The 18,576-nt window shown below is 38.2% G+C and overlaps 2 protein-coding genes across 8 annotated transcripts in view; one reads left to right on the top strand and one right to left on the bottom strand.

The window, feature by feature from the left end:
• LOC114861135 (septin-9-like) overlaps nt 1-18,576 on the top strand; it is a 61,156-nt gene that overhangs the window by 18,830 nt on the left and 23,750 nt on the right. The window lies entirely within an intron of this gene.
• LOC114861136 (uncharacterized) lies at nt 1,056-18,568 on the bottom strand. Of its 4 annotated transcripts, none has more exons than XM_055510950.1 (5): nt 18,400-18,568; nt 9,309-9,413; nt 6,510-8,620; nt 3,369-5,815; nt 1,056-3,087 (listed from the first exon to the last, which is right to left on the bottom strand). In XM_055510950.1, exon 5 carries the CDS (start codon nt 3,080-3,082, stop codon nt 1,640-1,642), a length of 1,443 nt encoding a protein of 480 aa, XP_055366925.1. In that variant the 5' UTR covers nt 3,083-3,087; nt 3,369-5,815; nt 6,510-8,620; nt 9,309-9,413; nt 18,400-18,568; the 3' UTR covers nt 1,056-1,639. The 4 variants fall into 4 exon arrangements, with proteins under 4 accessions (XP_055366925.1, XP_029016007.1, XP_055366924.1 ...); XM_029160174.3 differs by lacking the exon at nt 18,400-18,568 and adding an exon at nt 13,016-13,142 and having other exon boundaries at nt 9,309-10,971; XM_055510949.1 differs by lacking the exon at nt 18,400-18,568 and adding an exon at nt 13,016-13,034.

The following is an 18,576-nucleotide window of genomic DNA, read 5'->3' as shown; positions in this document are numbered from 1 at the left end:
ATGACTAAGTCTCAGCTTCTGCCACATTTGGCTCAGATTACCACCTTCCTGCGCAACTATGCATGTGGAGGGAGGGTGACCTTGCTAGAAAGCTGCTTGGAAAAACAATGTGAGCAGATACTGTAGGAGGAGGCGAGAGTGAAAAAGGGAGTACAGATGAAGGGTTGGTGTAAAGAAAACTAAAGGCGAGTAACCAGCTGAGTGGGGTTTCCTGTAAAGTCAAGGAACAAATGGAAAGAGAGGTCTTTCTTTTTAACATCCGGTCATTTGCGCGTAAACGCAAACTAACAGACTGCTGCTTTGGCAGTAACAACATTTACATTCCACTTAACAGTATACACAGCAGGGAAGCAGGCAGGTTCTCTAAATATGAATTTCTATTTAGTATTGTTTTATAATAAAATAACTGAGTTTTTTTTAATTTAGTTCATATCTGTTGTGCTTTATGATTTGTGTCATTGTAGGCTCATGTTCTTCTTTTTAGGGGGATTTGTATATTTGTGCCCACTAGTATTGGGTGGCACTCCTCGTGGAGTATGTGTAATGGTGATAAGCAGTACGCTGCCTGACTCTTTGGCAGCTGCCATAAAAAACAAGGCGTGGTTTCAGTTGATTTGTCAGCTGTAACGGACAGCTGTATCTTGTGGTTATTCAGCAGGCCGTGACCTCATGCTTTCAGACAGACACCCTCATTAGTTGTTCATAACTCATCTGAGCTCCTTGTCTGTGTCTTGACCATTACCGATTCTGTAACGCTAATGCAAGCTGTCTTTTATTTCTGCTTTAGGACATCCAGTCTTGTGCTAATCTGCTGAGTGCTGTCCTGCTTTGACCACATTAAAATTGTACTCCTCTCTCTCTCAACACAAACAGAAGCCTTTTGATAAACCTGCCTGAAACGCTGCTAGAAGCAGCGACTTGTGCTTGTCACAAGGGGTGGAAATGATCTTGTTATCTCTGTAAAATCATTTCTGTTTCACATGGGGTGTATGAGCCTTGTGAAAACTTTGTTTTGTGCGCCTTCAGTTTCTTTAAGATAAAAACATTAACACGGGTTGAAATGATTTTGAGATTTTAATAAAAACAATTGGTAACATTATGGAATAATTACAAAATACTCCTTTTTTTTCACTATTAGTCACTATTAGACTGCACATGCAAAAATAATGGTATGTTCTTGCATACACACAAAAAAGGAACCTAAATTGCTTTTATCACTTAAGTGATCCAACTTTTTATTACAAGCAACAGTCACTTTTGATTTTGTAGACAAATTACTAATAAAAACAGTTTCCCCCAGTCTTGTTTCAGGTTACACTACAGAACTTTGCATATGAGTTGCACAATAGCAAAATGTCAGATACAGGCCCTCGAGTCCACTGTAAGCACATTGGGGTTGAAAGCTGTGAGATTCCAGTCTTTCAGGTTGTAGTCGTGAACTTTGCTGTATTGCACCCATGCAGAACTAAATGTTTGTAGACAATTTCAAACCTACTACTAACCTGCTACAGTGCATGCCATGAACCAAAACTGATATGCTGGTTCGACAGCAGGGCAGCAATAAGACCAGTACTGTCCACCTTTAGAGAGAGAGGTGCAGAAGAAACTTGGTTCTTGTCAAGATTGTCGTGCATTGCTTTTACTTCCAGCTTGGAGTGCATGCTTTAACTTCCCTATCCCGGAGTATGAAGCGCGCTTGGACTCCGGGAGCGATTGCCATACCCGAGTGGTACTCGTAGATTTCATACAAGGGCTGCTCATAATCATAGTTTGGTTTGAATTTAGTTGCCCACTGCCACTTCCACCATTCATACTCATTGGTGGCCTTGTTTTCAGAGGTGTAGAAACCGACCCAAGCCTTTTTAAATTCTGACTTCCACTCTCTGAAAGACGTGTTCACATACAAGCGAACGCAAGCTTTACCATCTTTTGCAAACAGTTGTAGTTTTGCATTGAAGCCGTTTATCTTTACTGCCTCGGGATTCTTGAACTCTGTTCCCCTGCGTATCTCCAGTCCCACCCCTCTCCAAAAGCAGCACCTTGTTCTCACCTTGTGTAGCCGGGCTTGAAGGCCGTCATTTAGAGGTACTGAGGTGTCGTAACTGCCTGACGCTCTGTTTCCAATGTACTTGTATGTTTTGGCTTCCTGACCCTCATTGTTGTCAAAAAGCATTACCATCACACCTTCTCTTAGAAGATCTATAGGAATGTTTTCCCAAACAATTCTGGCTTTTCCATTTGTGTTGGTCATTACTTTAAGTCTTATGTTCTCATTCTGATCCTCCATAAGTATGGCTAAAGTTTCCACAGCATCCATGTGATTATGTCCGTTTTCTGGAATATTGACCACAAAATCAGGCTGTGCCTTTCTTCTTGGTGCAGTCTGAGGTCTCTTTTTGTAAAAGGAGTACTTTTCCTGAATCACAATAAACAACAGTAGTCCAAGCGGAGCAAGGTCACCCCATGTGATTTTGATCTCCCGCAACTGTGAATCATCAGCATTGCTTCCAAAGTCTTCCCTGAGCTCTGACAGTAAGTTTCCTTGGTTTTGTCCCACGGCAAACTCCCGGATTTGTCTTAAAAGGTTTGTAGTGACCTGGTATGTGTGTTCTGGATCATACCTTGTCCCTTGATTCTCAGAAGTGCCGTAATGCTGTGTGATGTACACTTGGCCAATTCTCTGCCCACTAACGCTGAATATGACCCGGTCCCGGTTTCCTTCCCTGTACTCCCGCGGGGGATTGTAAACGTAAGAAGGAAGAGAGGCGCCTCCATTCAGATTACCAACAGTGAAGTACCGCTGCCCCTGAGGGAGTTGATCCAGCAACCGCTCAAAGTTGCCATAGTGATGGGAGCCATAATCTTTGTTGTCTGGGTCGAAGGTCAGCCATATGACATCGTTGTTGTCGACGTCAACTGTGTTGGCAAACCAGTGGAGCAGCAGAAGACTGTGTTTGGGCACAGACTGGCCAAAGTTGATTTTCTTCAAGTCATTGATTGAATGTAGTCTTTTTACGAATGTTGCAGAGCTCAGAGTGAGGAACAGAGCCACACAGCAAACTGTCAGTCTTCCTGTCATCATCGATCCTTTTGTACGTTAAAAAGAACACGTGTTTATAATGTATTCCACAGATGCATTGTTAGATTGTACAAATACTGTCTCTAATTTGCTTGTACAAATACAGTCTGTAATTTGCTTGGCAAAATACAAGTATCGCAGCAAGTGATTTGATTATTTAAACACAATGCAAAGTAGAATTCCCAAGGACATGAGTGTATATATATTGATTCTACATTGACTTAAGACTGGCATTTAAATCCTTACTAATCACAAAGTAAACTAAAGCCTTGTATAGAGGAGAACTCACCTGCAGTAGCCTGCTGCCAGTAGATGTCTGTTGTCTGTGCTCGTGTGGTAGCAGTAAAAGCTTCCCTTGGCTTATGGTTTCCTTGGAAATGAAACTTGAGAACAACCTTTGCATGTGGTTACAGGAAGCTTTGTAATGTCTTTGTAATAGATGGAATGCATTTCCCTCTTTAACGTTGCATTTTGTTGCAGCTTTTTTTCTGTTTGTCAGTCTTTCTGTTTTGCTTTAACAGCAGGTTCAGACTGTACTTTGATCAGCAGGGTTGGAGACAAATATTTTTATTAGTCTCTAATTAGTAAGTTTTTGGTTTTTGATCATGTTTTGGAATTGCACATTTATGACTTCTCCCACCAAAATATCTTATTCCTCACACTAACGTTATACTATACAATATGAAAAATACTATATATTTTGGAAAGAAATTTGTTCATGGGAAAAAATAAATAAATACCACTATCACTATGTAACATAACAAACTTGTTAAGCTGTTTGTTGGTTTTGTGTTTGCTAATAACACATACTTTTGAGTCTACTGTATGTTTAGTCAAGCGAGCAGATATTTTAAACTACAGGTGTGGTTTATTGTCATTATGCTTCACTTACATGAGCCTGACATCTTCAGACTTTTCCATGTGAAGAAACCTATCACTGTTGGTTGAGTATTGAGCTTTTTTTAAACTGTAATTGTTTTGTAAAATTGACCTTTCCTGGTCTTTGGTCAGATTTGGTTTTTCATCACAAACATTCAACTAAGTCCTTAGCAGAGCAGTTCCAAAGGTTAATTACAGATGAAAAGGACAAATCATGGTGGAATATTTGTGTTTAGTAAATGAAGGATAACAAAGCAAAGAAGGAAAACCATATGTATAATTTGAGCTCCGGTTGGGAGCTGATGATTGAATCAAAAGGTCAATCAAAATTGCCGTTCTTTGGAATAGAAGTACACAGAGCCAAAACAAAACTGCAAGAGTGTAGTTCTGCAGTCTCTACCTCTGTGCCGCCCTTAATTAACTAATGTTGCTCTGGAGTCGAGATCCACGACGACTTATCTGCTCAGGGTCGGTCACAGCCTAACTTGGTGAGAAGTGCATCATATGTATTATTCAGTGTTTTATAACGATTAAATAACACTTTTAGTTGGAATATACATTCATCAAAGATCTGTGAAAATACAGAATACCTTCATCTAGTAAAAAATTTACATTACTGTAGCTCCAAAGACGTTCCACTGAATTTATAGCCATCTTTTTAGTAAATTTGATAAAAAATATCTAATAATGTCGAAAAGTAAAATGCAAACAAAAAGTATTATCATAGCATCCAATGCATTCCACTGATCATCCTGGTGATGGTCTGTGTAAATGTAGAATTGTGAAGTCTGTCTTGCAGACTGCTCTCTGTGTGTTAGATGTGACCTGAGGATATCCCTGAGCTGACCTGAGAACTCGTCGGTATGTTCTGGATCATGATGGGTGTGTCTTGCAGACTGCTCTCTGTAGATTAGATGTGAACTGAGGTTATCCCTGAGCTGACCTGAGAACTCGTCGGTATGTTCTGGATCATGATGGGTGTGTCTTGCAGACTGCTCTCTGTACATTAGATGTGAACTGAGGTTATCCCTGAGCTGACCTGAGAACTCGTCGGTATGTTCTGGATCATGATGGGTGTGTCTTGCAGACTGCTCTCTGTACATTAGATGTGACCTGAGGTTATCCCTGAGCTGACCTGAGAACTCGTCTGTATGTTCTGGGTCATGATGGTTGTGTCTTGCAGACTGCTCTCTGTCGGTTAGGTGTGAACCGAGGTTATCCCTGAGCTGACTTGAAAACTCGTAGGTATGTCCCAGATCATAATCATCATCATTATCATCATCATAATAGGTGTGTCTTTCCAACTGCTCTCTGGAAATAGAATTTGACCACTGGTTGTTTCTCATCAGTCTTAAGAAGTTAGTAGAGATCTCGTAGGTATGTTCCGAATCATAAGGTTTTCCATTATCTCTAGAACCATTATGCTGTGTTATGTACACTCGGTCTATCGTCTGTGCCTGCGTTCCTTGGATGACATGCCTGATGCAAACTATTATACGGACACTGTTTCTTTTATTGTTGACCACATTCAAAGGAAGTTTCAAATGACACTCCTGTTTAATATTGCCAAGAGTGTAGTACCGTTGTCCATACAAAGTTTGCTCCAACAACTCTTCAAAATTGCTATAATAATGTGAGCCATAATCTCCTCCCTCCGGGTCAAAGGTCAGCCTTATTCCATTGTCATTTATGTCAGCTGTGGTGGCAAACCACTGGAGTAATGGTAAAATTTGCACATACAAAGATGGATCATTCTGGATTAATTCATTGATTGAATTGAGCTTTTGTACAGAGACGACAGTGGTCAGAGTAAGTAACAAGGTCACACAGCAACTCGTTACTCTTCCTGACATTGTCCTGTGTAGGCAAAAAAAAAATAGAAAAAGAAAATGAATTACTCATGTTCTGTGCAATCACATTCAATGAATGAAGTGATTCTTTTGTGCAAGCATTTTTAGTTTTTCATTTAATAACCTTTCTCTACCTCCACCCACAAAACCACAGACCCAACCTGTACACCAACCTCCAGACTGACACCACAACTATTTGACAAGGACTAATAAACAAGCGTAATGCCTGTATATTATTTATATACGCAAAAGCAAAACTGTCCATCACAATATGACATTTAGCCCAATACATGCTAATTGTTCAACTGATTTTATAAACTGATGTTTATAAATTCTTGTTTTTCTTCTGTTTTTGTGAGAACATGTATTAAGGTTTTTATGAAGATGATAAAAATAATCTGCTGCAGTTTCAAGCAAGCGCACCCTAGAGGAAGCACAGAGCATTTGTAACAAACTGATTTTCATGTTTGACCAAGTCTGTGCTAAGCTTTCATGGCAACTTCCAATAAACATTTAATACAAAGAATTAGGGTTATGTTTACTAGGCAAATGACAAAATCAAAACAATTTCTCATTAGTTACCTTTTACTCCCCGCTATTCCATCAGTTATACAGCCTATTGAGCCTATTCTCAATAGACCTACTAAAATTAAATACCTTTTTTATTTAGAAAGTAACTTAAAATAAGAGTGCGAGCTTACCTTTTATCTTGATCTGATGGTGGATCAGCTGTAATGAATTTGAATCGTCCTGCATCGTAGCAATTTACTTGTTGGGTTACATTTCTTCCATGAAACTAGGAGGTACTGCAAAGAATGACACGGCAGTTCAGATTAACCCTCCCCCTGCGTTACAGCAAACAACTACTCTCCTGTGGTTTACCAGTCATGTCTTTGTTGATAGTTCCTTCATGTTCATGGCATAGATTCATTAATAGAGGAATAACTCTGGCATGGCTTTCTGATCACATTCGTATTAACTTACTTGTATGTTTCGTTGTTGAAAGTTCCACAGAACTGTGTGGATTGAGGTTACCAACAATAATCAAAATAAACCCAGCCTCTCAGGGAATTGCTGCTGGAAATGTGTCCACAATGATCTCTTGTTTAGGTCAAAGATCAACCACATGATGACAACAGAGCTATACTGTAAATTGTCAGGAGTCTTCCTCGTCCTGTGTAATTGACGTATTCACACATTGTTTATTTTTCACATTTTATTTGAAACTGAATATGACAATGGAATTATTTAAATAGTGAAATAATAGTGAGTGTAATAGGAAAATTTCTTTCAGTTGGTGTAAAATTAATACAATATCAATACAATATCCTGCTTTTACATAAAAGCAGGATATTCTAAAGCAAGGAAACTGAACAATTAATTGGAGCAATGTCCTGCCATTTATGCTGTTTAAGGCGTAGTTTGGTTTGAGCTGCCTGATATTTTTCATAATCAATTTAAAATGTATCAATTTTGCTTTGTCGCTGGCCCATCACACAGAGAAACGTTCTGTCCCTCAGTTTTCTCTAGGTAGCAGTGTCTCATTATTTTTTTATATATCTAGGCATACAAAATAACCAATGATTAAAAAATAATGCACACAATTCAACATATTTACGTGGTTTATTGTCATTATTTACTGTAAGTGTTTTGTGAAATTTACCTGTCCTTCATATAAAAAGAACCAATCATGGTGGAATATTTATTTTTGTTTAGTAAATGAAGGATAACAAAGCAAACAAGGAAAACCATATGTATGATGTGACGACTTATCTGCTCAGGGTCGGTCACAGCCCAACTTGGGTGAGAAGTGCATCATAGATCAGGGTGTTTAATAATTTGATCACTGTATGCTTTACGCAATGTTTTATAATGATTAAATAACACTGATGTATGTATAATTAAACTAGTAAACATCTGTGACAATACAAAATACCTTCACCTAGGAAAAACTTCTATTATTAGCTACAAAAACGTTCCACTGAATTTATAGCCATCTCTTTGGTTGCTGTGAATGTACTAAAAAATATACAATAAAGCAGAGAAGTAAAATGAAAACAAAAACTATCATCAAAGCATTCACTGCATTCCACTGATTTTCCTGGTGATGGTCTCTGTAATTGTAGGACTGTAAATGTGAAGTCTGTCTTGGAAATTGCTTTCTGTAGATTAGATGTGAATGGAGGTTATCCCTGAGCTGACTTGAGAACTCGTAGGTATGTCCTGGATCATAATGGGTGTGTCTTGCTGACTGCTGACTGGAAATTAAATTTGACCATTGGTCATTTCTCATCAGTCTTAGGAAGTTAGTAGAGATCTCGTAGGTATGTGCTGGATCATAAGGCTTTCCATTATCTCTAGAACCATTATGCTGTGTTATGTACACTCGTTCTATCCCCTGTGCCTGCGTTCCTTGGATGACATGCCTGATGCAAACTATTATACGGACACTGTTTCTCTTATTGTTGACTACTTTCAAAGGAAGTTTCAAATGACACTCCTGTTTAGTATTACCAACAGTGTAGTACCGTTGTCCATACAAAGTTTGCTCCAACAACTTTTGAAAATTGCTATAATAATGTGAGCCATAATCTCCTCCCTCCGGGTCAAAGGTCAGCCTTATTCCATTGTCATTTATGTCAGCTGTGGTGGCAAACCACTGGAGTAATGGTAAAATTTCCTCATACAAAGATGGATCATTCTGGATTAATTCATCGATTGAATTGAGTCTTTGTACAGAGGAGACTGCGGTCAGAGTAAGTAACATGGCCACACAGCAACTCATTACTCTTCTTGAGGTCGTCATTGTCCTCTGTAGGCGAAAAAAAAAAAAAATTACTCATATGTTCTGTGCAATCACATTCAATGACTAAAGTGATTCTTTTGTGCAAGCATTTTTAGTTTTTCATTTAATAACCTTTCTCTACCTCCACCCACAAAACCACAGACCCAACCTGTACACCAACCTCCAGGCTGACACCACAACTATTTGACAAGGACTAATAAACAAGCGTAATGCCTGTATATTATTTATATACGCAAAAGCAAAACTGTCCATCACAATATGACATTTAGCCCAATACATGCTAATTGTTCAACTGATTTTATAAACTGATGTTTATAAATTCTTGTTTTTCTTCTGTTTTTGTGAGAACATGTATTAAGGTTTTTATGAAGATGATAAAAATAATCTGCTGCAGTTTCAAGGAAGCGCACCCTGGAGGAAGCACAGAGCGTTTGTAACAAACTGAGTTTCATGTGTTTGTTTTGACCAAGTTGGTCTGAGCTTTTATGGTAACTTCCAATAAACATTTAATACAAAGAATTAGGGTTATGTTTACTAGGCAAATGACAAAATCAAAACAATTTCTCATTAGTTACCTTTTACTCCCCGCTATTCCATCAGTTATACAGCCTATTGAGACTATTCTCAATAGACCTACTAAAATTAAATACCTTTTTTATTTTGAAAGTAACTTAAAATAAGAGTGCGAGCTTACCTTTTATCTTGATCTGATGGTGGATCAGCTGTAATGAATTTGAATCGTCCCGCATCGTAGCAATTTACTTGTTGGGTTACATTTCTTCCATGAAACTAGGAGGTACTGCAAAGAATGACACGGCAGTTCAGATTAACCCTCCCCCTGCGTTACAGCAAACAACTACTCTCCTGTGGTTTACCAGTCATGTCTTTGATAGTTCCTTCATGTTCATGGCATAGTTTCATTAATAGAGGAATAACTCTGGCATGACTTACTGATCACATTCGTATTAACTTACTTGTATGTTTTGTTGTTGAAAGATCCACAGAACTGCGTGGATTGAGGTTACCAACAATAATCAAAACAAACCCAGTCTCTCAGGGAAAAACAGAGCTATACTGTAAATTGTCAGTAGTCTTCCTTGTCCTGTATAATTGACTTATTCACACATTGTTTATGTTCACATAATGTGAACATGTTTTATTTGAAACTGAATATAACAATGGAATTATTACCTTGTGAAATAATATTGAGTGTAATGGTACAATTTCTTTCAGTTGATGTAAAATCAAAAATATTATACATAAAAGCAGGATATTCTAAAGCAAGGAAACTGAACAATTAATTGGAGCAATGTCCTGCCATTTATGCTGTTTAAGGCGTAGTTTGGTTTGAGCTGCCTGATATTTTTCATAATAAATTTAAAATGTATGAATTCTGCTGCATCGCTGGTCCATCGAACAGAGAAATTCTGTCCCTCAGTTTTCTCTAGGTAGCAGTGTCTCATTGGTCATTTGTTATGAAAAAAAGTAAAAGAAAGAAAATTATTAAAAATAATGCACACAATCCAACACATTTACATACATTACGTTTACATTTGTTACCGGAGGCATCTGCATTTGTCAAGTTTTTCTCATTTTCTGGCATCTTGACAGCAACATGAGGCGGTCTGTTTGTCCTGGGTGCAGACTGAGCTCTGTTTGAGTACCTTCTTGAGTACTTTTCAGGGATCACGATGAACAACAAGAGTCCAAGGGAAGCAAGGTCACCCCATGTGGTTCTGATGTCCCATAACTGTGAATCATCAATGTTGCTTCCAAAGACGTTCCTGACTTCCGTCAGAGAGCGAGAGTTTCCCACAGACAAATTTCTGATTTGTCTTAAAAGATTTGTGGTGACATGGTAGGTATGTTCTGGATCATACCTTGTGTCTCTGTAATGAAAAGTCTCATAATGCTGTGTGATGTACACCTGGTGTACTGTTGTACCCCTGCTTTCCTCCCTGACTCTAATTATGACACGTGCGGTGTTTCGTCTTGTGTTGTCCATCCAGTTGACAACATAATCTGGAAGATCCTCAGAGCTGTCTGCATTGACGTTGCCAATTGTGTAGTACTGCTGTCCCTCAGGCAGAGGATTCAGCAGCCTCTCGGAGTTGTGATATAGATGGGAGCCATAATCGTGATTGTCTGGGTCAAAGGTCAGCCAGATGACATTATTATTGTCTATGTCAACTATGTTGGCAAACCAGTGGAGCAGACGAAGACTCTCCTCAGACTGGCCAGAGTTGATTTTCCTTAAATCGTTGATTGTCTTGAGTCTTTGCACAGATGACACAGACGTCAGGGAGAGCAGCACAGCTATGTAGCAAGCGGTGACTTTTTCCAACATCTTCCTCGTCCTGTAAAGATGAAAAGATTTGTTTTTATTACAAGAATTGTAATAATTGTTTTAATAAGAAAATTGACATTTGGGTTTGCTGTGAACAATAAAATATAAACATCTATACATAATCCATAAGTTTAACAAAACCTTTACCCATTTGCCATCAGTAGGAAGTGGAAGATTTAAAATAAAAAAAAAAAAAATCATTTGTCAAGGTATAATTTCTGACTTTTTTTTGTCTGTATGTTAAGCTTGATCTTATTTGATGAGTGCTCACACAATAATTGCTTTACCTTCATGAGGCAAAGGTAAACTAAAACCAAACCATTGTACATGATAGTACAGTACATGTCAAGTCATGACCACTCCATAAGGTAGTATTTTATGTCTCAACCTTTTTAAGTCCTTGACTCTTTTTTTTTTTTTTTTTCTTCTCTTAGTCTTAGAAAAGTGGTAAATATTTTTTATTTAGTTGAATCTTGAAAATATGTTTTATTCTCTAAAAGTACTGTGAAAATCATCAAATCAAAGTCTTTGACATCACAATAGAAGAACGGTATTTATAATTTATTATTGAGCTTTGTACAGTACATGAAGTATAATAAGCAAACAATGAAAACCATATGTAACAGATTAATAAAAATATTAGCCTAGTTTTACATTTTTAAATACAAAAATGCAATCATGTTATTAACATTATAAAACATTAACATTGGAAAATGGGAAATACTGTATATCAGTGCACACATTTAAAGACATTTCATGGGGAGGACATGCTCAGCAGTGAGCTCTTTTTGAGACTGATGAAAACAGAAACTAAGTGTAATTTTAAAACAAAATCTGTGATTCATTTACCATAAAGACCAAACACGTTACAACAATCCTAGTTATAATAATCAAAATGAGGCTAATAAAGTTCATTCATGTCATTTAAAAGCGTTGACATGATTTGGTTTGGGCTACAAAGATGCTCTAGTGCTTTTATGGCCATCTGCTTTTTGGTTGCTGTGAAATTGCTGAAATGATTCCAATAATAAAGACCAGTAAAATGAAAAAGAAGATTTTCATCAAAACGTCCACTGCACTCCACTGAACTTCCTGGTTGTGGTTTCTGTAGCTTGGACGTGACCTGAGGTCATCCCTCATCTGTCTTAAGAGCCGAGTAGAGATCTCATAGGTGTGTACTGGATCATAACATTTTCCATCAACTCTAGTACCGTTATGCTGTGTTATGTACACTCGTTCTATCCTCTGTGCTTGCATTCCTTGGATGACATCTCTGATGCGTACTATGATCCGGACACTGTTTCTTCTATTTTTGACCACATTCCACGGAAGTTTCAAATGAGACTCCTGTTTAATATTACCAAGAGTGTAGTACCGTTGTCCGTGCCAAGTTTGCTCCAACAACCCTTCAAAGTTGCTATAATAATGGGAGCCATAATCTCCTGCCTGCGGGTCAAAGGTCAGCCTTATTCCATTGTCATGTATTTCAGCTGTGGTGGCAAACCACTCGAGCAATGCACAAATTTGCTCATACAAAGATGGATCCTTCTGGATTAATTCATCGATTGAATTAAGCCTTTGTACAGAGGACACAGCGGTCAGAGTAAGTAACAAGGCCACACAGCAACTCGTTACTCCTCCTGACATCATCATCGTCCTGTGTAGGCGAAGAAAAATATTTAATTACTCATGTTGTGTACTATCATTTAATGAATATGTTGTTGCTTGAAGTGATTCTTTTGTGCAAGCAGATTGTTCCTGTACCATGTTCCCTGCACCAGTCTTACAAGGAAATGTTTTTTGTTTTTTTTTTCCCCCAAATAAATAAGTGCCTAAGACATTTTCAAAACCGATGAATGTTTTAACAGATCATGAAGTCTCAGTTTTCTGTTTAGAAGAAAACCATAAAGTGTTCTGTTTCTAAGCGCACATAAATCTTTTCTTTGTTAATCATAAGTGCAACCGTGTTCTACAGAATAATGCTCAATGGCCCCACTAAATTTAAATGCATTTTATTTTGAAGATAAATTGTCTAGAAATGAGACTGAGCTTACCTTTTCTTGGTCTGCTGCTGGAGGAGCTGGAATGGAAGTGTTTTTGTCCTGCACTGTGGCTGTTAACCGGGTGGCTGTGAGTGGACTTGTTGGGTTTTGTTTCCACAGAAATGAAACTAGGAAGTACTGCTAGAATTACACCCCCCTGCACTGCAGCAAACTAGTACTTTCTTGTGTGATTTACCAATCATGTCTCTGTTGAAATGCAGCTGTTCATGTTCATGGCATAGTTATATTAAGTAATTCTGTAACATGAGTTACCTTGACATTAATGTACTTGTATGTTTTTGTTGTTGAACGATCCACAGAACTGAATGAACAAGGTTGCCAAGAGTAAGGAAATGTGTTCATGATCTTGTTCAGTTTAAAGATCAACCACATGATGACTACAGACCTACAGTACACTTTTAAACTGAGAAGTCTTCCTCATCCTTTTTGTAAATAACTCATTCAGATTGTTTATGTTCACATTTTATTTGAAACTGTGAATAGGACAATGATTTTAATTGGTTCATAATTTTAAAGTCTTTTCCTAAAATCTTATATCTAATCAAATAAAGACAAATTTTCAATTTGTAGATTTAAACAAAACCCAAGTAATATACATAATCAGTTAAATGCATCATATATTAACATAATACAGATTAAAGCAAGGAAGCAAAAGGGTTAATCTGAACAATGTCTTGCTATTGTTTAGGTTTAGTTAGGTCTGAACTGCCTTATCGTCCGTTTAAAATGCATGCATTCTGCTGCTACACTGGTCCATCACACCCTCAGACAAACAGTCTGTGCCTTAGTTATGTCACTAGGTACAGTAGCAGTGTCTGATCAGCTATATTGTATGCCTACCTATTATAAAATATAAAATAATGCTGATTACTATTATTATTAAAAAACATACACCTAAACAACAACAACATACATTGCATTTACATACATTATCTGAGGCATCTGCATTTGTCCAATTTTGCCAGTTTTCTGTGTTTTCTGGAATCTCGACAGCGACATGAGGCGGTCTGTTTATCCTGGGGACAGCGACATGAGGCGGTCTGTTTATCCTGGGGACAGCGACATGAGGCGGTCTGTTTATCCTGGGGACAGCGACATGAGGCGGTCTGTTTATCCTCGGTGCAGGCTGAGGTCTGTTTGAGTGCCTCCTTAGGTGCTTTTCATGGATAACAATGAACAACAAGAGTCCAAGGGAAGCAAGGTCACCCCATGTGGTTCTGATGTCCCATAACTGTGAATCATCAATGTTGCTTCCAAAGATGTTTCTGACTTCCGTCAGAGAGTTTTCCACAGACAAATTCCTGATTTGTCTTAAAAGTTTTGTGGTGACATGGTAGGTATGGTCTGGATCATACCTAGTTCCTTGATTCTCAGAAGTGTTGTAGTGCTGTGTGACGTACACCTGGTGGACCGACGTCCCCCTGCTCTCCTCCCTGACTCTAATTACGACCCGTGCCAGGTTTCTTTGCATGTTGGCCATCCGGTCAACAACATAATCTGGAAGTTCTTCAGCGCCGTCTGCATTGACGTTGCCAATTGTGTAGTACTGCTGCCCCTCAGGCAGTGGATTCAGCAGCCTCTCAGAGTTGTGATACAAATGGGAACCAAAATCGTGATTGTCTGGGTCAAAGGTCAGCCAGATGACATTATTATTGTCTATGTCAACTACGTTTGCAAACCAGTGGAGCAGGCGAAGACTCTCCTCTGGCACAGACTGGCCAAAGTTGATTTCCTTTAAATCGTCAAGTGTCTTGAGTTTTTGCACAGATGACACAGACGTCAGGGAGAGCAGCACAGCAACACAGCAAATGGTGACCTTTTGCAACATCTCCGTCATCCTGTAAAGATGAAAAACTTTTAAACAATTGTTTAAATTTGACAAATTTTGTATTCGGCATTTAAATCAAATTTTCCTCAGTGCACAGCAAACCTAAACAAACAACAGTAGTACTGTAGGTTCTTGTATTTCGTTATGTTTACTTGAAATATATTTTGTCCAAGCCATTTTAAAACCAAATTGATCTTTCCATTTTATTGCAAGGTTTATATGAAGTGAAAAATAGTCTGCTGCAGTCTCATGAATTAAATCAGTTAGTTGTTTCTTCATGAATGTGGTCTCTGTGCTTCCTCCAGAGTTTCCTAGCTAAGCAGCTGCAGAGCGTTTGTAACAAAAATGGAGTTTCATATGTTTGGTTTAACCAACTCGGGGCTGAGCTTTCATGGTTTATCCCAATAAACCTTTAATTAGACACAAAACTACGGTTATATTCACTAGAGACATGAGAAAACTCTGCAGAACATTGTTGAATTAGAGAAATGCTAACTGATCGGGCCTGCTGAAAGTAGATACCATTTATTTTAAAAGTGACATGTCTGAAAGTGAGCTTACTTTTTCCTGGTCTGCTGCTGAAGGGGCTGTAATGGATGCGATTTTTTTTTTTTCTCCCGTTCTGTGGCAGTGTTCTTGTTTGGTAGCATTTTATCAAACATGAAACGAGGAAGTGCTGCTAAGATTGAGACAGCGGTTCAGATGAAACCTCCCCCTGCATTTTTGCAAACTAGTACTGTCCTCTGGGGTTTACCAATCATGTCTCTGCAAAGATGAAACTGTTGAATCAGATTTATTGCATTGTTAATAAAGAGTATGGTAATTGTCTAAGTAGGCTGCTCCCTGGGGAACACAAGAATTTGTAATAGGCCTGATTACATTAGACTGTTGGTCTAAAACATAGCTTTCTGATCACTTCCAAAAAATGTAGTTGCATGTTTTGTTGTTGAAAGAACTGTATGGATTGAGGTTACCAACAGTAACCAAAGCAAACCCAGTCTCTCCCGGAGTTGCTGCTGGAAATGTGTCTACAATGATTTCTTGTTTAGGTCAAAGATCAACCACATGACTACGGAGCAACAAAATTGAATTATGGGGAATCTTCCTCATGTAAATAACTTAACAGATTGTTTACATATTTTATTTAAAACTGTCAATACAACAATGATTTAATTTAAATAAGTTGTTAATGCCAAAGTTTAATTATAAACATGTTAATTTTTTTTTATTGCTTAGATATAGGTTTGTACTATTAAAGTGAAAATGTCAATCAAATCCAATGACCAGGACATGTGAGGAAAACGAGCTGTGATATTTTAAATTAAAAAAAAAAAAACCAAAAAAAAAAAAAAACACTGTATATTTTAAATACAGTCAAACCATTTACATGATCAGTTAAGAGCAGGATACATTGGCATAATACAGATACAGTACAGTATGAAGCAATGAAAGTTTCATCTGAATAATGTCTTGCTATTCTTAAGGCGAAGCTGGGTCTAAACTGACAAATTGTCCTTTCATAACTCATCACAATTTAAAAACAACTGGACCTCACTGGTCCATCACACCTTGGTTCAGAGAAACACCCTGTCCCTCAGTTTTCACTAGGTAGCGGTGTCTTATCAGCTATTTTTGTATGCCTACCTGTTGAAGTACAAAAATAAGAGAATGGTAGCAATTACTATTATTATAAAACATTGACATACAGCAGCACCTACGCTATCACAGTCACTAACACATTCATTATTGACATGGGCGTTCTTTTCTGGCATCTCAACAGCAACATGAGGTTGTGTGGTTCTTCTTGGTGCAGGCTGAGCTCTGTTTGAGTACCTTCTTGAGTACTTTTCAGGGATCACGATGAACAACAAGAGTCCAAGGGAAGCAAGGTCACCCCATGTGGTTCTGATGTCCCATAACTGTGAATCATCAATGTTGCTTCCAAAGACGTTCCTGACTTCCGTCAGAGAGCGAGAGTTTCCCACAGACAAGTTTCTGATTTGTCTTAAAAGATTTGTGGTGACATGGTAGGTATGTTCTGGATCATACCTTGTGTCTCTGTAATGAAAAGTCTCATAATGCTGTGTGATGTACACCTGGTGTACTGTTGTACCCCTGCTTTCCTCCCTGACTCTAATTATGACACGTGCGGTGTTTCGTCTTGTGTTGTTCATCCAGTTGACAACATAATCTGGAAGTTCTTCAGCGCCGTCTGCATTGACGTTGCCAATTGTGTAGTACTGCTGTCCCTCAGGCAGAGGATTCAGCAGCCTCTCAGAGTTGTGATATAGATGGGAGCCATAATCGTGATTGTCTGGGTCAAAGGTCAGCCAGATGACATTATTATTGTCTATGTCAACTATGTTGGCAAACCAGTGGAGCAGACGAAGACTCTCTTCTGGCACAGGCTGGCCAGAGTTGATTGTCTTTAAGTCGCTGATTGAATCAAGTGTTGGCAACACTGATGCAGCGGTGAATTCATATAACATCTTCATCATGTGGATAAAATAAATGAGTGACAATTAAAAAACCTATTTGACTTTTAAAACTAATTGCTTGTGGTGCACAGCAAAACTAAACATATTTGTACATAGATTTTGTATTGTATGTTTTATGAACTATTTCCCATCAGAGGTAAATTATGCAATTATTAGGATGATGTCTAATTCAAGAACAGGAAAAACAGTTGACATCTTGGTTACAGGAATCTTGGATGCAACTTTTTTTTAAACCCAATTGATGGTACATTTGCATCTTGTCATGCATGAACGCAATTTAGATACTTTTAATTGTAGACTTGTTACATGGACATTCACTATTCAGCACAGGATGAGGATATTCACGTACTGTACCACAGATCTTCCTGGTTCTCTCTAGTTGTAGGACTGTGAATGGAGTGTCACTTGCTACTGTAACTGCTCTGAAACTTATGTGACCTCCTGGTTATCTCTCATCTGTTTTAGGTGCTGAGTAGAGATCTCATAGGCGTATTCTGAATCATAACCTGTTCCATCCTCTCCAGAACCTTCATAATTTTTTCTTATCTCTGTGCTTGCCATCCTGGGTTCAGCGCTCTGATAGTACAATTTAATTGTACAATAATCATTTTATTTCATTTTTTTCTGTAATCATTTCAATCATTTCTGTTCAATTTCATTGAATACAAGTATTACAAGGAAATATATATATTTATAGGAAATTGTGTCTTCAGCAGACTTGAATTGAATCCAAAGGTTCTTTTATTTCTTGGTTCAGTAGTGTGTATCTGCCGTGGCAGAGCGGTTGTTCCACAGACTAAAACCATTAGCATCGCATGACACTGGATTTGTCCAGCTCAGTGCTGAGCTTTTGTTAGCTTCTAATAATCACAGAGCTAGAGTTACTTTGAATCGAGAAACCCAAATACTTTCACCATTGATTGTGATTATGTACTGTACAGTAATTATTATTGCAACAACAGGCTGCAGAAAAATCCTCACATTTACTGAAGTTCAATACAATTTACCTCGAAAACAACCTATAAAAATGGGAATGAGAGGGAGTTTACCTTTGTTGGTCAGGAGGAGCTGCAATTATTGTGAATAGTCCTGTGCTGTGGCAGTTTAAGTTGGTTGTGAGTAGAGTCGCTGGGTTACATTTTTTCCAAAATGAAACTAGGAAGTACTCCCAGGTATGACTCGGCAGATACTGTAAATTATCTCTCTGGAGTGCTTCTAGTCACCTG

The sequence above is a fragment of the Betta splendens genome, chromosome 8, assembly GCF_900634795.4.
Source record: "Betta splendens chromosome 8, fBetSpl5.4, whole genome shotgun sequence".
Lineage (NCBI taxonomy): Eukaryota > Metazoa > Chordata > Actinopteri > Anabantiformes > Osphronemidae > Betta > Betta splendens.
The sequence above is the reverse complement of the archived record's forward strand: the minus strand, read 5'-3'. Positions and strand labels throughout refer to the sequence as shown.